The sequence below is a fragment of the Physeter macrocephalus genome, chromosome 4, assembly GCF_002837175.3.
Source record: "Physeter macrocephalus isolate SW-GA chromosome 4, ASM283717v5, whole genome shotgun sequence".
NCBI classification, from domain to species: Eukaryota; Metazoa; Chordata; class Mammalia; order Artiodactyla; family Physeteridae; genus Physeter; species Physeter macrocephalus.
Window position 1 is genome coordinate 137,180,031 of NC_041217.1, and position 21,517 is coordinate 137,201,547.

Here is a 21,517-nt window from a genome sequence, read left to right on the forward strand (position 1 = left end):
ATATATATATATATATATACGTATATATATATATATACATACATATATATATACATACATATATATAGCTAAGTTGACACAAAGAGCTCAGAAGTTTTAAAAAAAGAGAAAGCAGAAATCCTGTGAGGTAAGCAAACTGTGAGGCCAGCTTTCATGCTGTAGGCATCTGTGGAACTCTGGAGACCTCTAGCTTCCATTTTCACAGCCTTACAGTGGCTGAGAAGCAGGACACGTAGCCAAGACAGGGCTCAGAGACTAAGAAGAGTTTGTCACATAAATCAAGAACCCAAAGGGCTACATCCTGAGTGTAAGATGAACTGAAATAAACTTACCTGTGGAAGGGAAACAACAAGGAAGCCTGCCTACCTTGACTGTGGTACTGAATTGTGAGAAGAAAAAAATTCTCCAGGAATTTATAACCACAAAATTGCCCTCACATGGTTTTGCTGCTCCAATTCACACTGCCTTTATGGTCTGAAAAACCTTAAGCTGAGAATTTATTCCCAAATCGTAGTATCCCCAGGCATCTGGAAGAAGTAAATCTTTTTTGGAGGAAAGAACTTTCAACTCAGGCCTCAAAAAATCTTCTTAGATTAAATTCCAAGAAACATAAGTTCACAGGAAAACAAAAAAATACGTATAAAAATGTTTTTCTATACACATACATACATAAACAAAACAACTGAGTAAAAGCTGGCAGAATCAGACCAGCTTTTAGATATCAGACATGCTTATAAGTTAAGCACTAAACATATAAGTTAAGCATTAAACAAGGAGAAGATTGAAAATGTTAGTCAAGAACGTGAGATAATACAAAATAAGCAGAGTCAAAAACGAACCAATGAGAATTTATAGAAATGAGAACTATAATAAATGAAATTAAAGACTTAATGAATAGGTTAAATAGGCTATAGGATACAAATAGAAAAAAAATTAGTGAACTGGACCACAAATCTGAAAAAATGTTATCAGAAATGCAGTACAAGAAGACAGAAAGATGGAGAATATGAAAGAGAATAAGGGACATAAGAACAGAATGAGAGGGACTTCCCTGGTGGTCCAGTGGCTAAGGCTCCACACTCCCAATCCAAGGGGCCCAGGTTCGATCCCTGGCCAGGGAACTAGAGCCCATATGCCACAACTAAGAATTCACATGCTGCAACTAAAGATCCCACATGCTGCAACAAAGATCCCATGTGCAGCAATTAAGACCCGGTGCAGCCAAATTAAAAAAAAAGAAAAAGAAAAAGAACAGAATGAGAAGGTCCAACATGTATCCAATCAAAGTTCTAGAGGAAGCGAGACTAATGGGGAGAGGCAATATTTACAAAGGTAATGGTTGAGAATTTTCCAGAATTGCTACAAGATATAAATCCTTAGATTCAAAAATTCAATGATCTGAAGCAAAATAAACAAAAAGAATACCTCAGTTAATTGCAGTGAGAGTCAAATTGCCAACTATCAAAAAGAAATAAAATAGCCATGAAGAAAAGAAAGACTTCTTACAAAGGAACAACAGTCAGACCAACAATCAACTTTCAATAACAATACTCACAGCCAGAAGACAGGGCTTCCCTGGTGGCACAGTGGTTAAGAATCCTCCTGCCAAGGCAGGGGACACGGGTTCGAGCCCTGGTCCGGGAAGATCCCACATGCTGCAGAGCAACTAAGCCCGTGGGCCACAACTACTGAGCCTGCGCTCTAGAGCCCACGAGCCACAACTACTGAAGCCTGCACACCTACAGCCTGTGCTCAGCAACAAGAGAAGCCACCGCAATGAGAAGCCCGGCGCACCGCAACGAAGAGTAGCTCCCGCTCGCTGCAACTAGAGAAAGCTGCGCACAGCAACAAAGAATCAAAGCAGCCAAAAATAAATTAAAAAAAAAAAAAAAAGCCAGAAGACACTGAAATGATAGCTTTGATATTTTGACAGAAAAATGTATGTCAATCTAGGATTTAAAACCCAGTGAAAATGTTCTTCAAGGAATAGGAAATAAAGTCAAGTTTAAGCCATCAAAAACAAAGACTCAACTCCCAATGGACCCCTTATGAAAGGACACTGTACCGGATGCACTCCAGGAAGAAGAAAAATCATCCCAATGGAAGGTCTGAAATACAGAAGGAATGGTACACAAAGAGATAGCATATAAATAGGGCTGAGTCAAAACACTGTATAAGGTAATGATGACTGTACCTATTTGAGGGGATAAAACAATACAGGAGAGGACTAAGACAATGAACAATAAAGCCAAAAGGATAATGAGTCAGGTGAGGAGTGAGTACACGAAACAGTCTAAGGTTTTCAAGTACTCCTCAGAGGAGGTTAAAGTTACTGATGAAATTTAGGTTTTGTTTAATTAATAAGTTAAAATTTTAGACTAACTACTAAAAGAGTAACTGAGAGGGAAGGATATGGAATCTTTCATCTGGTTGGTTGTGAAGGGGGATAGAGAATAATGCTGAAGCTAGAGATGGAAGTGGTATCCAAGGCAGAATTTTTAAAGATGGGAAAATACTAGACTCTGTTATACACAATGGGAATAATCTGATAAAGGGGAAAAAATTGAGGGTACCAAAGAAAGAATAGAAATGCTAAGGCATAAAATGCTTGAGAAGGCAAGAGGAAAGAAGAGGGGATCTAGGGCATTTGCAGGAGAGATAATTCCTTTTGTGGTAATGAGAAGAAATTAAGAGACAACATTTCTGGGTCTCCATTGTTGTATATGTAAATTGGGAGGAGGAGAAAAAGAACTTTTTCTGAGTACTTACTAAAGTGAACCACTGTGTTCAGTGTTTTTATATACATTTGTAACTTAATCTTCACAACATACCTGAAGATAAGATTTTAGTATTTTGGGAGGCAAGACTGCATATAAAGAATGCAGACTATGGCACTAGATTGCATAGGTCCCCTCTATAAACAGGTTTGTGAACTTGGGCAAGTACTTAACCTCTGTGTGCCTCAGTTTCTCATCTACAAAATGGGGGTAAAAATAGTACGTAACTCACAGAGCTGTTGTGGGGACTAAATTCCACAGGATATACTCACAGTACTTTCCACTCAGCTCTCATTTCCTCTCTAGAGTATTGCCTGACCTTCTGAGGTGGCAACTCCTTCCCCTTATTCCATACATAGTACTTATTATTATAATTGCACCTACTGTTTGTTATACTGTGATTTTTTTTTTTCCTATTTCCTCCACTATGCTGTAAGTTAGATGCCATGTCTTATTACTCTTTATACTAAGGGCAGGAACTATTTATTTATATCTCCAAAACCTAGAATAATGCCAGACACACAGCAAATGTTCAATAAATGATTGCTGAACTGAACCCCTGCCTTCTAGATAAATCAATGGACAAGTTTTCTATCTACTACATTGACTTCTTTCAAATGTCTCTCAAAAACCAAACAGTGTTTGATCAACAAATTGTCGGAATTATGTACTCCTTGTGGGTATAATGTTATTGGCACTTCATACGCCTTTAAATATAAAATGAGGATGTTGGTCTGTGCTTAGAAAAAGACAAAAGCTTTAAAGCTGACGGAGTTTAAAGAAAAGGGGCCCAGGTTCGATCCCTGGCCAGGGAACTAGAGCCCATATGCCACAACTAAGAATTCACATGCTGCAACTAAAGATCCCACATGCTGCAACAAAGATCCCATGTGCAGCAATTAAGACCCGGTGCAGCCAAATTAAAAAAAAAGAAAAAGAAAAAGAACAGAATGAGAAGGTCCAACATGTATCCAATCAAAGTTCTAGAGGAAGCGAGACTAATGGGGAGAGGCAATATTTACAAAGGTAATGGTTGAGAATTTTCCAGAATTGCTACAAGATATAAATCCTTAGATTCAAAAATTCAATGATCTGAAGCAAAATAAACAAAAAGAATACCTCAGTTAATTGCAGTGAGAGTCAAATTGCCAACTATCAAAAAGAAATAAAATAGCCATGAAGAAAAGAAAGACTTCTTACAAAGGAACAACAGTCAGACCAACAATCAACTTTCAATAACAATACTCACAGCCAGAAGACAGGGCTTCCCTGGTGGCACAGTGGTTAAGAATCCTCCTGCCAAGGCAGGGGACACGGGTTCGAGCCCTGGTCCGGGAAGATCCCACATGCTGCAGAGCAACTAAGCCCGTGGGCCACAACTACTGAGCCTGCGCTCTAGAGCCCACGAGCCACAACTACTGAAGCCTGCACACCTACAGCCTGTGCTCAGCAACAAGAGAAGCCACCGCAATGAGAAGCCCGGCGCACCGCAACGAAGAGTAGCTCCCGCTCGCTGCAACTAGAGAAAGCTGCGCACAGCAACAAAGAATCAAAGCAGCCAAAAATAAATTAAAAAAAAAAAAAAAAAGCCAGAAGACACTGAAATGATAGCTTTGATATTTTGACAGAAAAATGTATGTCAATCTAGGATTTAAAACCCAGTGAAAATGTTCTTCAAGGAATAGGAAATAAAGTCAAGTTTAAGCCATCAAAAACAAAGACTCAACTCCCAATGGACCCCTTATGAAAGGACACTGTACCGGATGCACTCCAGGAAGAAGAAAAATCATCCCAATGGAAGGTCTGAAATACAGAAGGAATGGTACACAAAGAGATAGCATATAAATAGGGCTGAGTCAAAACACTGTATAAGGTAATGATGACTGTACCTATTTGAGGGGATAAAACAATACAGGAGAGGACTAAGACAATGAACAATAAAGCCAAAAGGATAATGAGTCAGGTGAGGAGTGAGTACACGAAACAGTCTAAGGTTTTCAAGTACTCCTCAGAGGAGGTTAAAGTTACTGATGAAATTTAGGTTTTGTTTAATTAATAAGTTAAAATTTTAGACTAACTACTAAAAGAGTAACTGAGAGGGAAGGATATGGAATCTTTCATCTGGTTGGTTGTGAAGGGGGATAGAGAATAATGCTGAAGCTAGAGATGGAAGTGGTATCCAAGGCAGAATTTTTAAAGATGGGAAAATACTAGACTCTGTTATACACAATGGGAATAATCTGATAAAGGGGAAAAAATTGAGGGTACCAAAGAAAGAATAGAAATGCTAAGGCATAAAATGCTTGAGAAGGCAAGAGGAAAGAAGAGGGGATCTAGGGCATTTGCAGGAGAGATAATTCCTTTTGTGGTAATGAGAAGAAATTAAGAGACAACATTTCTGGGTCTCCATTGTTGTATATGTAAATTGGGAGGAGGAGAAAAAGAACTTTTTCTGAGTACTTACTAAAGTGAACCACTGTGTTCAGTGTTTTTATATACATTTGTAACTTAATCTTCACAACATACCTGAAGATAAGATTTTAGTATTTTGGGAGGCAAGACTGCATATAAAGAATGCAGACTATGGCACTAGATTGCATAGGTCCCCTCTATAAACAGGTTTGTGAACTTGGGCAAGTACTTAACCTCTGTGTGCCTCAGTTTCTCATCTACAAAATGGGGGTAAAAATAGTACGTAACTCACAGAGCTGTTGTGGGGACTAAATTCCACAGGATATACTCACAGTACTTTCCACTCAGCTCTCATTTCCTCTCTAGAGTATTGCCTGACCTTCTGAGGTGGCAACTCCTTCCCCTTATTCCATACATAGTACTTATTATTATAATTGCACCTACTGTTTGTTATACTGTGATTTTTTTTTTCCTATTTCCTCCACTATGCTGTAAGTTAGATGCCATGTCTTATTACTCTTTATACTAAGGGCAGGAACTATTTATTTATATCTCCAAAACCTAGAATAATGCCAGACACACAGCAAATGTTCAATAAATGATTGCTGAACTGAACCCCTGCCTTCTAGATAAATCAATGGACAAGTTTTCTATCTACTACATTGACTTCTTTCAAATGTCTCTCAAAAACCAAACAGTGTTTGATCAACAAATTGTCGGAATTATGTACTCCTTGTGGGTATAATGTTATTGGCACTTCATACGCCTTTAAATATAAAATGAGGATGTTGGTCTGTGCTTAGAAAAAGACAAAAGCTTTAAAGCTGACGGAGTTTAAAGAAAATTATACATGAGATTAACTACTAGATTTTATTTTCTGGGAATAATTAGTCATTTCAAATGATTTCAAATGCTCTAGCTTCTCAAACATCTCTAAGAAATTGGGACACTCATTAAACTGGGGTTCTGGTAATTCAATAAATAGGGCACTTTTCATGTCATGCAGTCATTTCTCATTTCACCAAACATTATTTCAAATCTCTAAAGTTCTTCATGATGTTAATTAACAGCTATGGAAAAATATGCAATAGCTGAAAAAAATGTTAAGAAATTTTATGAACCATATGGAGTATTTGTCATTTTTCATACGTTGTTTTAATCCTTCCATGTAAATTGTCATTTTTTCTAGCACAGAAAATCTTTTTCAATACATTTATCTATAAAAGGATGAAACAAAACTATGTTTACCTTTTGGAAAGTAGATACAGGTGAAACAGCAAACATATTTCCCTCTCCAAACACTTCTGCCCAATTCCTTTGAGATACTTTCATTCTGTTTTTAAAATGGTATTCATTATCAGGATTGAAAGCCTAGATTCAAAGAGAGCAGAGAAGCATTATTATTATCTACTTCTATAGCAACACATATTAGCATTAGAAAAGAAGATAAAAATATAGTCTTGGACTCTCTCATTAATGGAATCTTTCAAGTATCCCAACAAAACATATTCCTTAGCCAGTGCTGAGGAACAAAGTGGTGCTCTCCTGTTCAATGTTTGCTGTGGGGAAAGAGAAGGGGGTACAGGACGGGAGGTCTGATCCCAGGCATGGTGATGCCAATGCTCCAGATGTCCTAGGGCTGCCGCAAGTAGAGATGGGCAACAAGGCAGTGAAGACAGAAGTTAGGAGGGAAAACATGAGCGCCCCTTCCTCGTGCAGCTACTGCTACTAGTCGGGGGAAAAGCCCAGAAACCAAACTACATCAACACCCTATGTGACAGTATTTGTGATTCGAATAATCAGGGAGACATAAAGGAAAGCTATCTAATCATTCTAAAAGCTGAGAAAGCTTAAAATTAGAAAGGTATTTCTTTAAAACTGAAAACACAGAATGGTTGTTCTGCTGTTAAAATAAAAAGCAAGAACAGTCAAGTTAATATCTTTAATGATAATATCATGATCACTCTATTAATTACAAGTCAGAAGGCAGTAGGTATTTTTAAACAAAAGCAAAACACAAAGTACTTCATTTTAGACATACTGTACCATTGTAAGCACAGCCAGCAGACCAGTGGGAATTGGATCTTGTTTTATTCTCTCTGCAGCCAGTTCTATTAATAGCATCAACATGTTGTAGATCCCTTCATGAATTTCAGTACCCCACTTGTGAACAGCACTTGATGTCAGCAGCTATAAAAACATAAAGGGCACTTTAGAGTCTTAGTTGAAAAGAAAGAAAAGACATCTACAGTTATCAGTTCAGTCTTCACTAATGAAGAGATTATTACCATAATACTTATTTTTATGCAGATGACTTGCTTTAAAAGACCCATAGCTGTAGTCCATCTACTTATTCACTTATTTCACAATCAACACTTAGTTTTGTTTTTTTGAACTTTAATTCCCTTATATTAAGACAGTTTGGGGGATTCCCTGGTGGTTCAGTGGTTAGGATTCTGCGCTCTCACTGTCGAGGGCCTGGGTTCAATCCCTCGTCAGGGAACTAAAATCCCACAAGCCACGCAGGGTGTCCAAATAGATAAATAAATAAAACAGTTTGTTTAAAAGAAAATGTTTGTTTTCTACTTTTCAATATTACTAGGGGAGGTCAAGTGGTGAACAACAAGAAAGAACCTGAGATCAATTCCGGTACTACTATTTTCTAGCTGTGTGGTCTTGAACAAATTTACCAGAGTTCCCAGAGACTCAGTTCTCTCATCTCAAAAGAGGGATAATTCCTACCCAATTCACACAGACGTTACAAGTATCAAAAGGCATAATGAATGTAAAGTATTAGAGAGGTTTTATTATTAATATATTTTGGCTGTCGTTATTAATCAACATTCCTGGAATCTAAGAAATCTCATGATTTGAACATGCACATTCTTTTCATATTATTTATATCTCAGAAACAGAACTGCATCTTCCCACCTGTTGACCAGATGGCAGCAGGGCCCTGAATGTGAAAAAAATTTTAGAAACACCTTGTCAATTTATTTTGCTTTTATTTTCCTTTCTGGTATGTATAAAAGAAATATTCAGTTTTTAAAAAAAGTTTAAGCAAAGCTAAAATAGCACTGTAACATTGTTTACTTTGCAGCTATTTTTCTTAAATATCAAAAATGGTGCATCTTATACTCAGATAGCAGCTTAGATTTGTTAAAAAGGAAGGAAAAGGCACACAGAAGAATCTAAAATCATCTTCTTTGGATTTCCCCAATCTTTGACCTTCTAAGTCCTTGGGGAAGTCTAATTCAGGAACAACTGCAGAAACAGGGAATGGGAAAATGAAAGGATTCCACTTAATAAAATAATGGCAAATTGGTACAGTGGTTTCATGTTTTTGTAAGATTTCCCTTCAGAGGGAAAATACTGTGCTATAAAAATTTCACCTTAACCATACTGAGAACCCCTTAACGAGAGGGTTAAGACCCTGAAAGAGCCCAAACTTCTTTAGCTGCAGAGGAAAACCTCAGTTCCAGACTTTCTCTATAGCAATTAGCTGCACTATTTGCTCAAATGAACAATAATCATAAGACTGATTCTATATAAGGCAATTAGTTACTATTTTTTGCTATTTTTTGCAAGAATTCTTTTGCCTGCCTATATATTCTTCCTATGCTTAAAAATTAGATAATAAAGCAGAGATTAAGATTTAAGAAGCTTCATGTGACAACAATAAAATTTATGTGGACTAAGCACCACTCCCTCTGTTGTCATCTCATATGTTCAGTTTTTACTTTGAAAATGGAGTTCTATCTACCTTCCAGATGAGGTGGGGCAAGACAGGCAGCACCGTGTGAGGAAGAGGCACACAAAGTTTAAACATAACTGTGCACTATGGCCAGACGTGGATGTTTTTCCCTGCCTGAATATACTAGTAAAAGAATCCAGGGGACTTCCCTGGTGGTGCAGTGGTTAGGAATCTGCCTGCCAACACAGGGGACATGGGTTCGAGCCCTGGTCTGGGAAGGTCCTACATGCTGCGGAGCAACTAAGCCCATGTGCCACAACTACTGAGCCTGAGCTCTAGAGCCCACAAGCCACAACTACTGAGCTCGGATGCCACAACTACTGAAGTCCACGCGCCTCTAGAGCCCGTGCTCCACAACAGGAGAAGCCACTGTAACGAGAAGCCTGCATACCACAATGAAGAGTAGCCCTTGCTCGCCGCAACTAGAGAAAACCCACGTGCAGCAACAAAGACCCAACGCAGCCAAAAAAAAAAAAAAAGAATCCAGGCTGGCCTGAAGGTGAAAGGTGAAGAAAGCAGAAATTACAATAAAGCTCCTTTTGTGCACCTTATTCACACAATTGCTTATTATTTGTACTCTTACTTCTTTTTTTTTTTAAAAAAGGGCAGCTTGTGAGAAAAGCCCAGGGAAGGTAGGGAGAGAGTCATCATACCAGGAAACACAAGTCTAAAGGCATACAGAATTCTGTAGCCCTTCTATCTAGTTTAGAGAAATCTTTTTAATAGCCCTAAACTGTAAGAACTGAATGACATTAAACATAATGCAAGGTACCTTTGTGCTCATAGTTTTATAGGAAAAAAACCTCCAACAACCACTTGACCATTTATTATACTATTACAAACAGCTGAGGGCATAAAATAAAACAGACCTCTGAAGCATCTCTGTACAGAGTTAGAGTATTATACTCCAAATATGCAACTTGCTGCTGGACTGACTTGACCCAGGGCTCTCTGAATCTGAAGATCGTCAACCTAAAGATCCCTTCCTTACACGAATAAACCCTTTTCCATGACTCTGAATAAACTTGAATTTTCTTTCTCTGCAAATTTATGCATACTTTATGATAGGTGTCACAATATGTTACATTATAAAAGTGCTGGTATTGTTTTAAAAAGTTACTATAATTCTTAACAAAATTCTTAAAAGTTAAAACTACAAAATGGTAGATGAATTCATCCAAAATGAAGAAAAATCTTGATTCTCTATAATCCCTGCCCAAATGACAATTTTAAAAGATTTCTGCCTTTTTTCAAAGATGAAGCTATTTTTGTTCCTAAAATTAATTTTGTTCTGTCTTCAGTCTTGAATCAAGGGAGATTCTGTCTGTCAAGACGCAGATGGGAATAATAGTTTGCAAATGAAGTTTATTTTACTGGGTTTTATAATAAATACAAACTTCATCCATCTGTAGTTGTAGTAACTTGCTTGCATATGAGACAAAAAATGGATGTCAAAACCCAGAAGCATGAGACAGCAGGAGACTCATTTATTCATTCAACAAAGATTTACTGAGCTCTTTCTCTGCACTAGGCACTGGCTATATGCTGGGGAAAACAACAGTGCCTGGGACATCGTCCCTGCTCTTGGAGGATTCAGGACTCAGGTCCTGAAAAGGGAACCATGCTGAGTTAGACTGCTTTCAGAAACACAAGTCCTGTGATCTTCTATTCTCACTGTTAAGAAAAATTGCTTTATAAGAGATGTGACCAGAATGGGGGAAAGCATATCAGTCTAGCTCCAACAGAGATGCTGCCATCCACATGCCATTTTGCCAGATACAATACTCAATCCAGTTAAACTTTCTATAGTTTAAACGTCTGCTTCTGTCTCAGTAGAATAGTAAGTACAAAATGGCCTATATTTTGATAAATAAATATTATCTTTCTAAGTGCCACAATCCTTAGTTTAGTAAGATGTCTAATTTCCTAGTGTAAGTCTTAACCTATTCTTTCGCAGTTAAATAGAAGGAAGTAAAAGCTATATTCGACCAAAGACATGCAAACAATTAAATATAGAAGAAATAAATCATTTCTGAGCCCCATATTCAGGGCTACTTTTTTCATTTTTGAGCATTCCTCAGTTGTACAGGATTCTTAAACTGGGCTCACATATTAAAAAACTAAAACTAAAGCAAAAAGCCTGTTCACCTTCACCCCCACCAAAAAAAAAATCAGCACAGCACATTTTTCTTACCTTTTTAAATGCTTCAGGCATACACCTATCCATAAATCTTTTACAATTCTCATCAGACTCAGAAAGACCTTTGTAAAATAAATGAAACAATATGCCTTATTTAGATTTTAGGTAGTTGCAGAAATCATATATATCATTCCAAGTTCATACATATGGAAATTATTATAGAAACCTTGATTCTTAAGGAATTATTAAAAGCAGAAGACATACATTCTGATAAAGTAATAGGTTGAGAAAGTAACAGTATTAAATTATTAATAGCATACTATATCAATTTATATTTATTATTAATATATATTTATTAATAGTATAATACGTAAATACTAATTAGAACTGAAATGGTTGAACTTATGTTTCCGTATCAGAATAACTTTCAATGATCTGACTAAATAGCTAATAGAACACCACCAGCAGCTACTTATTAGCCATTATTGTTTTCCTAAACATCTCTTTTAAAAACACAAATATTCTCAATAAATGCAAAAATCACTCTCTTCCCCAAAACAAACTGAACTCTGTGCAATAAAATGCACAGAATTGTGCCTGGCATAGAGTAAGTGATAAATACTTGTTAAATGAATGAATGAATCCACTGTAAAATTATCCTTCGGAATACACTTAAAAGAAAAACTCAATGACAGATTTTGCTTATCAATGGAGACACTGTCGAGCACATTTTCTTTTTTCAGTCCTACCGCTTAGCATAATACCTGCATCCTCTCAGGCACTCAATAAATGCTGCTGCTGAGAAGCCAGTCATAAACGCACCATGGAAGCTAGTCAAAATATTTCCTTTTGATGTGCCTTGTATTTAATCACAATGGTAAACTATGCACTTTTAATGAGAAAAAAAATTTGCAAAACATTGGCCCAATTCATCTTATTTTACAAATGAATTCAATATGAAAAATAAATTATTATTCTCTCTTTAATATATTTATAATTAGATGCTTCCTTATGTTGATACTTATTCTCCAACCTAGTGATATTTTATTATTCTGTTCGTTTGATATCTGTAAAGCACTTAAGACAGTGCCAAGAACTTAATAAGCATAAACTATTAAATAAACATTACTTTCTTTTCTTTAAAAAAAAAAAAAGCCACTGCATTAAGCCTTAATCTAAAGTGCTCCAAGTTTCTGTGGAAAAGTTAATTTCAATTTCCATAAGGCTTTTCAATTATATTTTAAAGACTCTCACACTCTATTGGAGCTAGAAGAAAATAGCTGATTTAATTCAACGCTTTTACTCCACAGGGGATAAACAAAGACTAAGAGAGTAAATGATCTAAGATAATACAGATGGCCAACGACAGGAGCTAAGATTAAAGTCAGGGCTCCTATCAAAAAACCCCCCCCAAAACGAAAACTCCTGTGTCCTGAGGTATGAACTTACCAAGTCTTGCTAGGTAGGTAGACGCCAACAGGCATTTGCCTAATGACTCTTCCCGCTTGTAAGGTATGGACCAGTGATCTGTCAAAACGCGGCTTTCCAGTTCATATAAATTTGTTGTAGGGAATTCAATTCCTTCCCCTGAGCAGTTTCCGTTTTCATCATTCTTCTGACAAAGAGGGATTATGGTTTAAAACACACACACACACACACACATAATTTTATCCATATATTTCTTCCATCTTTACTTTCTTGTTCTAATGAGAACACTAATTCCCCTCAAGCCTTCTCCAGTGGCAACTCCAAGTAGCTCTTTTCAGGCCACTTTTTTCTCCCTCTTGAGAAAACACAGACACACACACACACACACACACACACACACACACACACACACATAATTAGTGACTACTTAAAAAATTTAACACAAAGCAGATCCTTAATCACTGGTAGCCATTAATTCCAAGATTGTGGATTCCACATTTCTTTCTCGTAATCACATCTTTCACCAAGACTATCTGAAATATTCTCAGCTTTTATCAATGTGGCATCCCAACTCTCTCAGAAGGTGAGCTCATCTCATTCTTCAAAAATGAACTCTCTTAATCTCTTGTTATAAATAGCAAATCTACCTTCACCTACAGCCCCTTTTCTCATGCTCTCCCAAAGTGGCAATTGTTAAGGTCACCACACTGAATGCTGCATCATTCAATCCAGTGGACATGTTTCAGTCCTTATCTTACTTTTCAGGAATATCTGACCTTCTGCCTGCTTCCTCTTCCTGGTATGCTAGATTCCCTCCCCTTACCTCCCAGGATAACATGCTTCCCTGTTCTCCTCTGGGGTCTGTACAAGTTCCTTCTGTCTCCTCTTCTGGTACATCCTCCCCTTCCTAGCCATCAAACACGGGAGTTTCTCAAACCTCAGGGCTAGGCTCTCTTCTCTCTGCTCAGTGAATGGCACCACATTCATCTGGCAGCACAGCCAGAAATCAAGACACATTCTTAAAACCCTATTCTCCCATCTCTACCCCTAAGACTGAGTGATCAGACCTCCTATATTTCTCTCAAATCCATCTACTTCTGTCCATCTCCACAGGGACACCGCTATTCCTGAACTCAGCCTTCTGCCCTCTTTAACCCACTTAACTCTTAAACCCTCTAAACTCTTTCAGAGAAAAACCTTTCCAGAACTTCTAAACATTGTCAAATTCCTTTAATTATTTTATACCCCTACCATCCTGAACTTCTCCTTCATAACACAACTCACAGATATAATTTTACACTTATTTGTGATTTATTCTGTTTGCCCCCACTAGACCAAGCGAGCCATGAGGACAAGGACTGTTTCTGACCACTTCTGTACCTCTAAAACCTAGTGCCTAACACAAATTAGGTATTTAAAACTTATTTTTAAATAGAAAAATAATTCATGCAAAGTTTCAACTATCAGTGGGGTAACTGCCAAACTTTCAATCAGTTCTCTCTATAATAATCTGTTATAAATCAAATGGCACCCCTCCTCCCAAATGGCCTAACACCTGGCTCCCTTGAAAACCTAACCATTTTCACCATCCACTCTATAATTTGATCATTACAAAATAAAACCGTTCCATTAAAAAAATTCACCTTTAGCCTCAATGAAGGAAAAGACCATAAATATAAAGCAGAAATGATTTAAAAACACACTGAAAAACAATTTTCAACCCCACATGAATGATATCTAAAGGAATACAACACATTATTTTTCAGGTTCATGGCTAAATTGGGATGAAAATAAGACAAAAAAACAAGAAGGTAATAAACATTTAAAATGGAGTAGAAGACGATATAATTGGGGGTGAAGAGTGAGGGGTGGTGGATGAAGTAAATTTAGAGTCATAATGTTTGGGGATAATTCAGTTTTTAAACACAATACTTTCAGAAATATTTTTAATTAATAAGTTCTGTAAATAAACCACTTTACTTAAAGGAACTGAGGAGAATCAAAATGTAAAGATTTTAGGATAGTCTCAAAATTGTACACTTGTTAAATGCTTAATTTATGAAACTAGGATCAAAGTAGAATTAAGGCATATAAAAACAGAATTCAGTTGGATGATGGGAATATGTCATTACTATGAAATATCTACCATTAATTTCTACAGGAAGTTAATAGATCAAATCATGTATGAGATCATTAAATGTACTTAGCAGCTATGAAAACCAAGAGCCTCCAAATGGGATTATTGCCCTTGTGAGAGTCACAGGAGAGCCTGCATCCACTCTCTGCTCTCCACACAACGAGAAGACGGCAGCCTGTGACCCAGAGGAGGACCCTCACTAGAATGCAACCATGCTGGTACCCTGATCTTGGACTTCCAACCTCAAGAACCATGAGAAATAAATCGCTATTGTTTAGAAGCCGACAAACAAAACCTGCCCAAAGCTAAGAGCTTCCTTGGATGGGGGTGGGGGGAGACCTTTAACATCATCAGTAATGACACAAACATCGTGTGCCTCCTGAATGGACGCACTGTAAAGGGCACAACATCATTTCTGTGACAGTCCTGCCAAAAATGCATACCGTCTCTAGTCATGAGGAAACCCAAAATGAGGAACAACCTAAAAAATAACCAGCCTGTATTCTTCAAAAATGTCAAAGTCATGAAAGATTGAGGAAGACTGGACAGACATAACAACTAAATGCAGCATGGGATCCTGGATTAGATCTTGAACCAGGAATTTTTATTTGTGTAATTTTACTTCTTGGCTTCAAAGGATTTTAGTACTGGATCAATGTTAATTTCCCGATTTTGATAATATACTGAGGTTACATAAGAGAATATCCTCATTTGTAAGAAATACACACTGAAGTATTTAAGGGTAAAGGGATATCATGTCTTTAATTTATTCTCAAACATTTCAGAGAAAACAACAACAAAACACACACATACTTTTACATACACATGCACGTTATACATACATGGATATTCATATTTAGAGAAAAAAAGAAGAATAAAGAGAATGTGATAAAATGTTAACATTTGAAGAACCTGAATAAAGTTTATATAAAAATTTCAAATTTATATAAAGGTTATATAAATAATTTGAGATTTACAGAAAAGTTGCAAAAATAGTTTTGCGCTATTCTTGCAACGTTTTTGTAAACTTGGAATTATTTCAAAATTAAAATAATTTAGTAAAACAAATATATAAAAACAGATTTTTGAAGAACCTAATGAATTAGAGAGGTAGGGACTCAGCTATAGTGGTAAAAATAAAAGAGGTAAATTATACTTAGTATGTTTTACTTAAGAATCCCATTCCACTTGGTAACATAATTTGGTTTCTAAATACCTTTGTTTTTGTCTTAAATTACCAAATAAGTAATACATGTTCATTGTAGAAAACATGAACAGTAAAAAATAAAACCCACTGTTAATTTCACCACTTATAAATTAATCACACTGACGTTTTAATAAATATTTTTCCAGTAAAAGCTTTATTTTTTTTACAGATTTTTTTCTTAAAAATTCACAAATGTGGAATTAACCTCATTCTCATCATCTCCATGGCCTCTCATCATTGTTATTAAAGACAGTATTAATGCAGTATTTCTTTTCCTATCTGATTTAAAAGATGCACAAAGCAATAATTACAAAACCATGTTAATGGGCTTATAATGAATACAGATGTGACCCATATGATAATAATAGCACAAAAGGCGGCGGGGGGGTGGTGGTGGTGGAGAACAGAATTATATTGGAAGAATGTTTTGTACACTACTGAAATTAAGTTGGTATTAATTCGAATTACAATGCTATAGATCAGGATGTTAATTGTAATCTACAGGGCAACCACTAATAAAATAACTTTAAAAATTACACGGTGAAAGAAAAAACAAGGGAATTAAAATTGTACACTGGAAAATATACTTAATACAAAACAGAGGCGTAATGGAGGATTAGAGGATTAAAAGGCATAAAACAGAAGACAAATAGCAAGATGGCAGATGTAAATCTTGTTTTATCAAATAATTATATTAAATTATAACTATCAGCAACATACAGAATGAAAATGGACTAAATGCTCTAACCAAAAGGCAGAGGTTTGCAGAATGAATTTTTAAAAAGTGATCCAACTGTCTACAACAGATACCCTTTAGATTAAAAGACATAAAGAGGTTGAAATAAAAGGGTAGAAAAAGATATATCATGCACACGTAAAGGTGGTGGAGTGGCTATATTAGTAACAAACAGAATACAGGCATACCTTGATTTACAGTGCTTTGCTTTGCTGTGCTTCGCAGATGTTGCATTTTTTACTAATTGAAGGTTTGTGGCAACCCTGCATCCAGCAAGTCTATCAACACTTTTTCCAACAGCCTTTGCTCACTTCATGTCTATGCATTGCATTTTGGTAATTCTCACCATATTTCAAACTTTCTCATTATTATTACATTTGTTATGGTGATCTGTGATAAGTGATCTTAGATGTTACTATTTTAATTGTTTTGGGGCACCAAGAATTGTGTCTGTATAACAAAGCAAACTTAATCAATAAATGTATGTGTTCTGACCACTCCACCAACCGGCTGATTCCAGTCTCTCTCCCTTCCTCAGGTCTCCCTACTTCCTGAGACACAACAGTATTAAAATTAAGCCAATTAATAGCCCTACAATGGCCTCCACGTGTTCAAGTGAAAGGAAGAGTAAGTAGCACGTCTCTCACTTTAAATCAAAAGCTAGAAATGATTAAGCTTAGTGAGGAAGGCATGATGAAAGCCGAGACAGGCCAAAAGCTAGCTAGGTGTCTTGCACCAAACTGTTAGCTAAGTTGTGAATGCAAAGGAAAAGTTCTTGAAAGAAATTAAAAGTGCTACTCTACAGAACAAACAAATGATAAGAAAGCAAAACAGGCTTATTGCTGTATGGAGAAAGTTTTAGTGGTCTGGGTGGAAGATCAAACCAGCCACAACATTCCCTTAAGCCAAAGTCTAACCTAGTGCAAAGCCCTAACTCTCTTCAATTCTGTGAAGGCTGAGAGAGATGAGGAAGCTGCAGAAGAAGTTTGAAGCTAACGCAGGTTGCTTCATGAGGTTGAAGGAAAGAAGGCATATCTTTATAACATAAAAGTGAAAGGTGACAGGGGGACCTTCAAGATGGCAGAGGAGTAAGACATGGAGACCACCTTCCTGCCCACAAATACATGAAAAATACATCTACATGTGTAACATCTCCTACAGAACACCTACTGAACGCTGGCAGAAGACCTCAGACTTCCCCAAAGGCAAGAAAATCCCCACATACCTGGGTAGGGCAAAAAAAAAAAAAGAAAAAGTAGAGACAAAAGAATAGGGACAGGACCTGCACCAGTGGGAGGGAGCTGTGAAGGAGGAAAGGTTCCCACACACTAGGAGCCCCTTCGCGGGCAGAGACTTAGGGTGGCGGAGGGGGGAAGCTTCGGAGTCACGGAGGAGAGCGCAGCAACAGGGTGCAGAGGGCAAAGCGGAGAGATTCCCGCACAGAGGATCGCTGCCGACCAGCACTCACCAGCCCGAGAGGCTTGTCTGCTCACCCGCCGGGGCGGGCGGGGGCTGGGAGCTGAGCCTCGGGCTTCGGAGGTCAGATCCCAGGGAGAGGACTGGGGTTGGCTGCGTGAACACAGCCTGAAGGGGGCTAGTGCACCACGGCTAGCTGGGAGGGAGTCCGGGAAATGTCTGGAGCTGCCGAAGAGGCAAGAGGCCATTGTTTCGGGGTGCATGAGGAGAGGGGATTCCTTCCCCTTCTGTGCCCACAGAAGGCAGAGTACTGCCTAAGAGAGCTCCAGAGACGGGCCCAAGGTGCGGCTATCAGCTCAGGAAACAGATACAAGCATGAAACGCTAACACTGCTGCTGCTGCCACCAAGAATCCTGTGTGCAAGCACAGGTCACTATCCACACCCCATTGCCCCGGGGAGCCTGTGCAGCACGCCACTGTCAGGGTCCCAAGATCCACGGACAACTTCCCTGGGAGAACACAAGGCATGCCTCACGCTGTTGCAATGTCATGCCTCTGCCGCTGCAGGCTTGCCCTGCATTCCAATTACGACTACCATACCCTTTGCTCTCCGCGGCCTGAGAGAGCAAGAGAGCCATAATCAGCCATTGCTTTAACCTCCTCCTGTCTGGGTGGGGAACAGACACCTGAGGGCGACTTAGACGCAGAGACAGGGCCAAAACCAAAGCTGAACCCCAGGAGCTGTGCAAACAAAGAAGAGAAAGGGAAATTTTTCTGTGTAGCCTCAGGAGCAGTGGATTAAATCCCCGCAATCAACTTGATGAACCCTGCATCTGTGGAATACCTGAATACCTGAACAAATGTTCCCAAAATGGAGGCGGTGGACTCTGGGAGCAACTGTAGACTTGGGGTTTGCTGTCTGCGACTGATTTGTTTCTGATGTTTATGTTTATCTTAGTTTAGTTTTTAGTGCTTTTTATGACTGGTAGATTTGTTTATTGGTTTGGTTGCTCTCTTCTTTTTTAAAAAAATTTATTTATTTTATTATTTATTAAATTTTATTTTTTTTAATTTATTATTTTTAAAGTTTATTATTATTATTTTTCTTTCTTTTCTTCTGAGCCAAGTGGCTGATAGGGTCTTGCTGCTCCAGCTGGGTGTACAGCCTGAGCCCCAGAGGTGGGAGAGCTGACTCCAGGACATTGGACCACCAGAGACCTCCCAGCCCCACGTAGTATCAATTGGCGAGAGCTCTCCCAGAGACCTCCATCTCAACACTAAGACCCAGCTGCACCCAACGGCCAGCAAGCTCCAGTGCTGGATGCCCCATGCCAAACAACTAGCAAAATAGGAACACAACCCCACCCATTAGCAGAGAGGCTGCCTAAAATCATACTAAGTTCACAGACACCCCAAAACACACCACCAGACGCAGTCCTTCCCATCAGAAAGACAAGATCCAGCCCCACCCAGCAGAACACAGGGAACACCAGTCCCCTCCACCAGGAAGGCTTCACAAGCAACTGAACCAACCACACCCACTGGGGGCAGACACCATAAACAACGGGAACTACAAACCTGCAGCATAAGAAAAGGAGACCCCAAACACAGTAAGTAAAATAAAATGAGAAGACAGAGAAATATGCAGCAGATGAAAGAGCAAGGTAAAAGCCCATCAGACCAAACAAATGAAGAGGCAATAGGGAGTCTACGTGAAAAAGAATTCAGAATAATGATAGTAAAGATGATCCAAAATCTTGGAAATAGAATGGAGAAAATACAAGAAACATTTAACAAGGACCTAGAAGAACTAAAGAGCAAACAATGATGAACAACACAGTAAATGAAATTTAAAATTCTCTAGAAGGAATCAATAGCAGAATAACTGAGGCAGAAGAACGGTAAGTGACCTGGAAGACAAAATAGTGGAAATAACTGCCACAGAGCAGAATAAAGAAAAAAGAATGAAAAGAATTGAGGAGAGTCTCAGAGGCCTCGGGAACAAAATTAAACGCAGCAACATTCGCATTATAGGGGTCCCAGAAGAAAAAAAGAAAAAGAAAGGGTCTGAGAAAATATTTGAAGAGATTAGAGTTGAAAACTTCCCTAATATGAGAAAGGAAATAGTCAACAAAGTCCAGGAAGCACAGAGAATCCCATACAGGATAAATCCAGCAAGAAACGCAGCAACATTCGCATTATAGGGGTCCCAGAAGAAAAAAAGAAAAAGAAAGGGTCTGAGAAAATATTTGAAGAGATTAGAGTTGAAAACTTCCCTAATATGAGAAAGGAAATAGTCAACCAAGTCCAGGAAGCACAGAGAATCCCATACAGGATAAATCCAGGAAGAAACACGCCAATACCCATATTAATCAAACTATCAAAAATTAAATACAAAGAAAAAATATTACAAGCAGCAAGGGAAAGCAACAAATAACATACAAGGGAATTCCCGAAAGGTTAACAGCTGATTCTCAGCCAGAAGGGGGTGGCAGGATATATTTAAAGTGATGAAAGGGAAGAACCTACAACCAACATTACTCTACCCGGCAAGGATCTCATTCAGATTAAACGGAGAAATCAAAAGCTTTACAGACAAGCAAAAGCTAAGAGAATTCAGCATCACCAAACCAGCTCTACAACAAATGCTAAAGGAACTTCTCTAAGTGGAAGAAAACGACCTACAAAAACAAACCCATAACAATTAAGAAAATGGTAATAGGAACATACATATCAATAATTACTTTAAACATGAATGGATTAAATGCTCCAACCAAAAGATACAGGCTCGCTGAATGGATACAAAAACAAGACCCATATATATGCTGTCTACAAGAGACACACTTCTGACCTAGGGACACACAGAGATTGAAAGTGAGGGCATGGAAAAAGATATTCCATGCAAATGGAAATCAAAAGAAAGCTGGAGTAGCAATACTCGTATCAGAAAAAATAGACTTTAAAATAAAGAATGTTACAAGAGACAAGGAAGGACACTACATAATGATCAAGGGATAAATCCAAGAAGAAGATAACAACTATAAATATGTATGCACCCAACATAGGAGCACCTCAATACACAAGTCAACTGCTAATAGCTATAAAAGAGGAAATCGACAGTAACACAATAATAGTGGGGGACTTTAACACCTCACTTACACGAATGGACAGATCATCCAAACAGAAAATTAATAAGGAAACACGAACGTTAAATAACACAACAGACAAGAAAGATTTAACTGATATTTATAGGACACTGCATGCCAAAACAGCAGATTACACTTTCTTCTCAAGTGCACATGGAACATTCTCCAGGATAGATCACATCTTGGGTCACAAATCAAGCCTCAGTAAATTTAACAAAACTGAAATCATATCAAGCACCTTTTCTGACCACAACTCTATGAGATTAGAAATCAATTACAGGGAAAAAAACATAAAAAACACAAACACATGGAGGCTAAACAATACGTTACTAAAGAACCAAGAGATCACTGAAGAAATCAAAAA

At 37.9% G+C, this 21,517-nt stretch overlaps 1 protein-coding gene across 1 annotated transcript in view; it reads right to left on the reverse strand.

The window, feature by feature from the left end:
* USP24 (ubiquitin specific peptidase 24) overlaps positions 1 to 21,517 on the reverse strand; it is a 159,433-nt gene that overhangs the window by 104,762 nt on the left and 33,154 nt on the right. Inside the window, exons 2-5 of the mRNA XM_024119918.3 lie at positions 12,533 to 12,698; positions 11,138 to 11,205; positions 7,236 to 7,379; positions 6,438 to 6,560 (exon numbers count right to left, since the gene is read on the reverse strand). Coding sequence (XP_023975686.1) covers positions 6,438 to 6,560; positions 7,236 to 7,379; positions 11,138 to 11,205; positions 12,533 to 12,698 — 501 coding nt within the window. The remainder of the gene's footprint in view (positions 1 to 6,437; positions 6,561 to 7,235; positions 7,380 to 11,137; positions 11,206 to 12,532; positions 12,699 to 21,517) is intronic.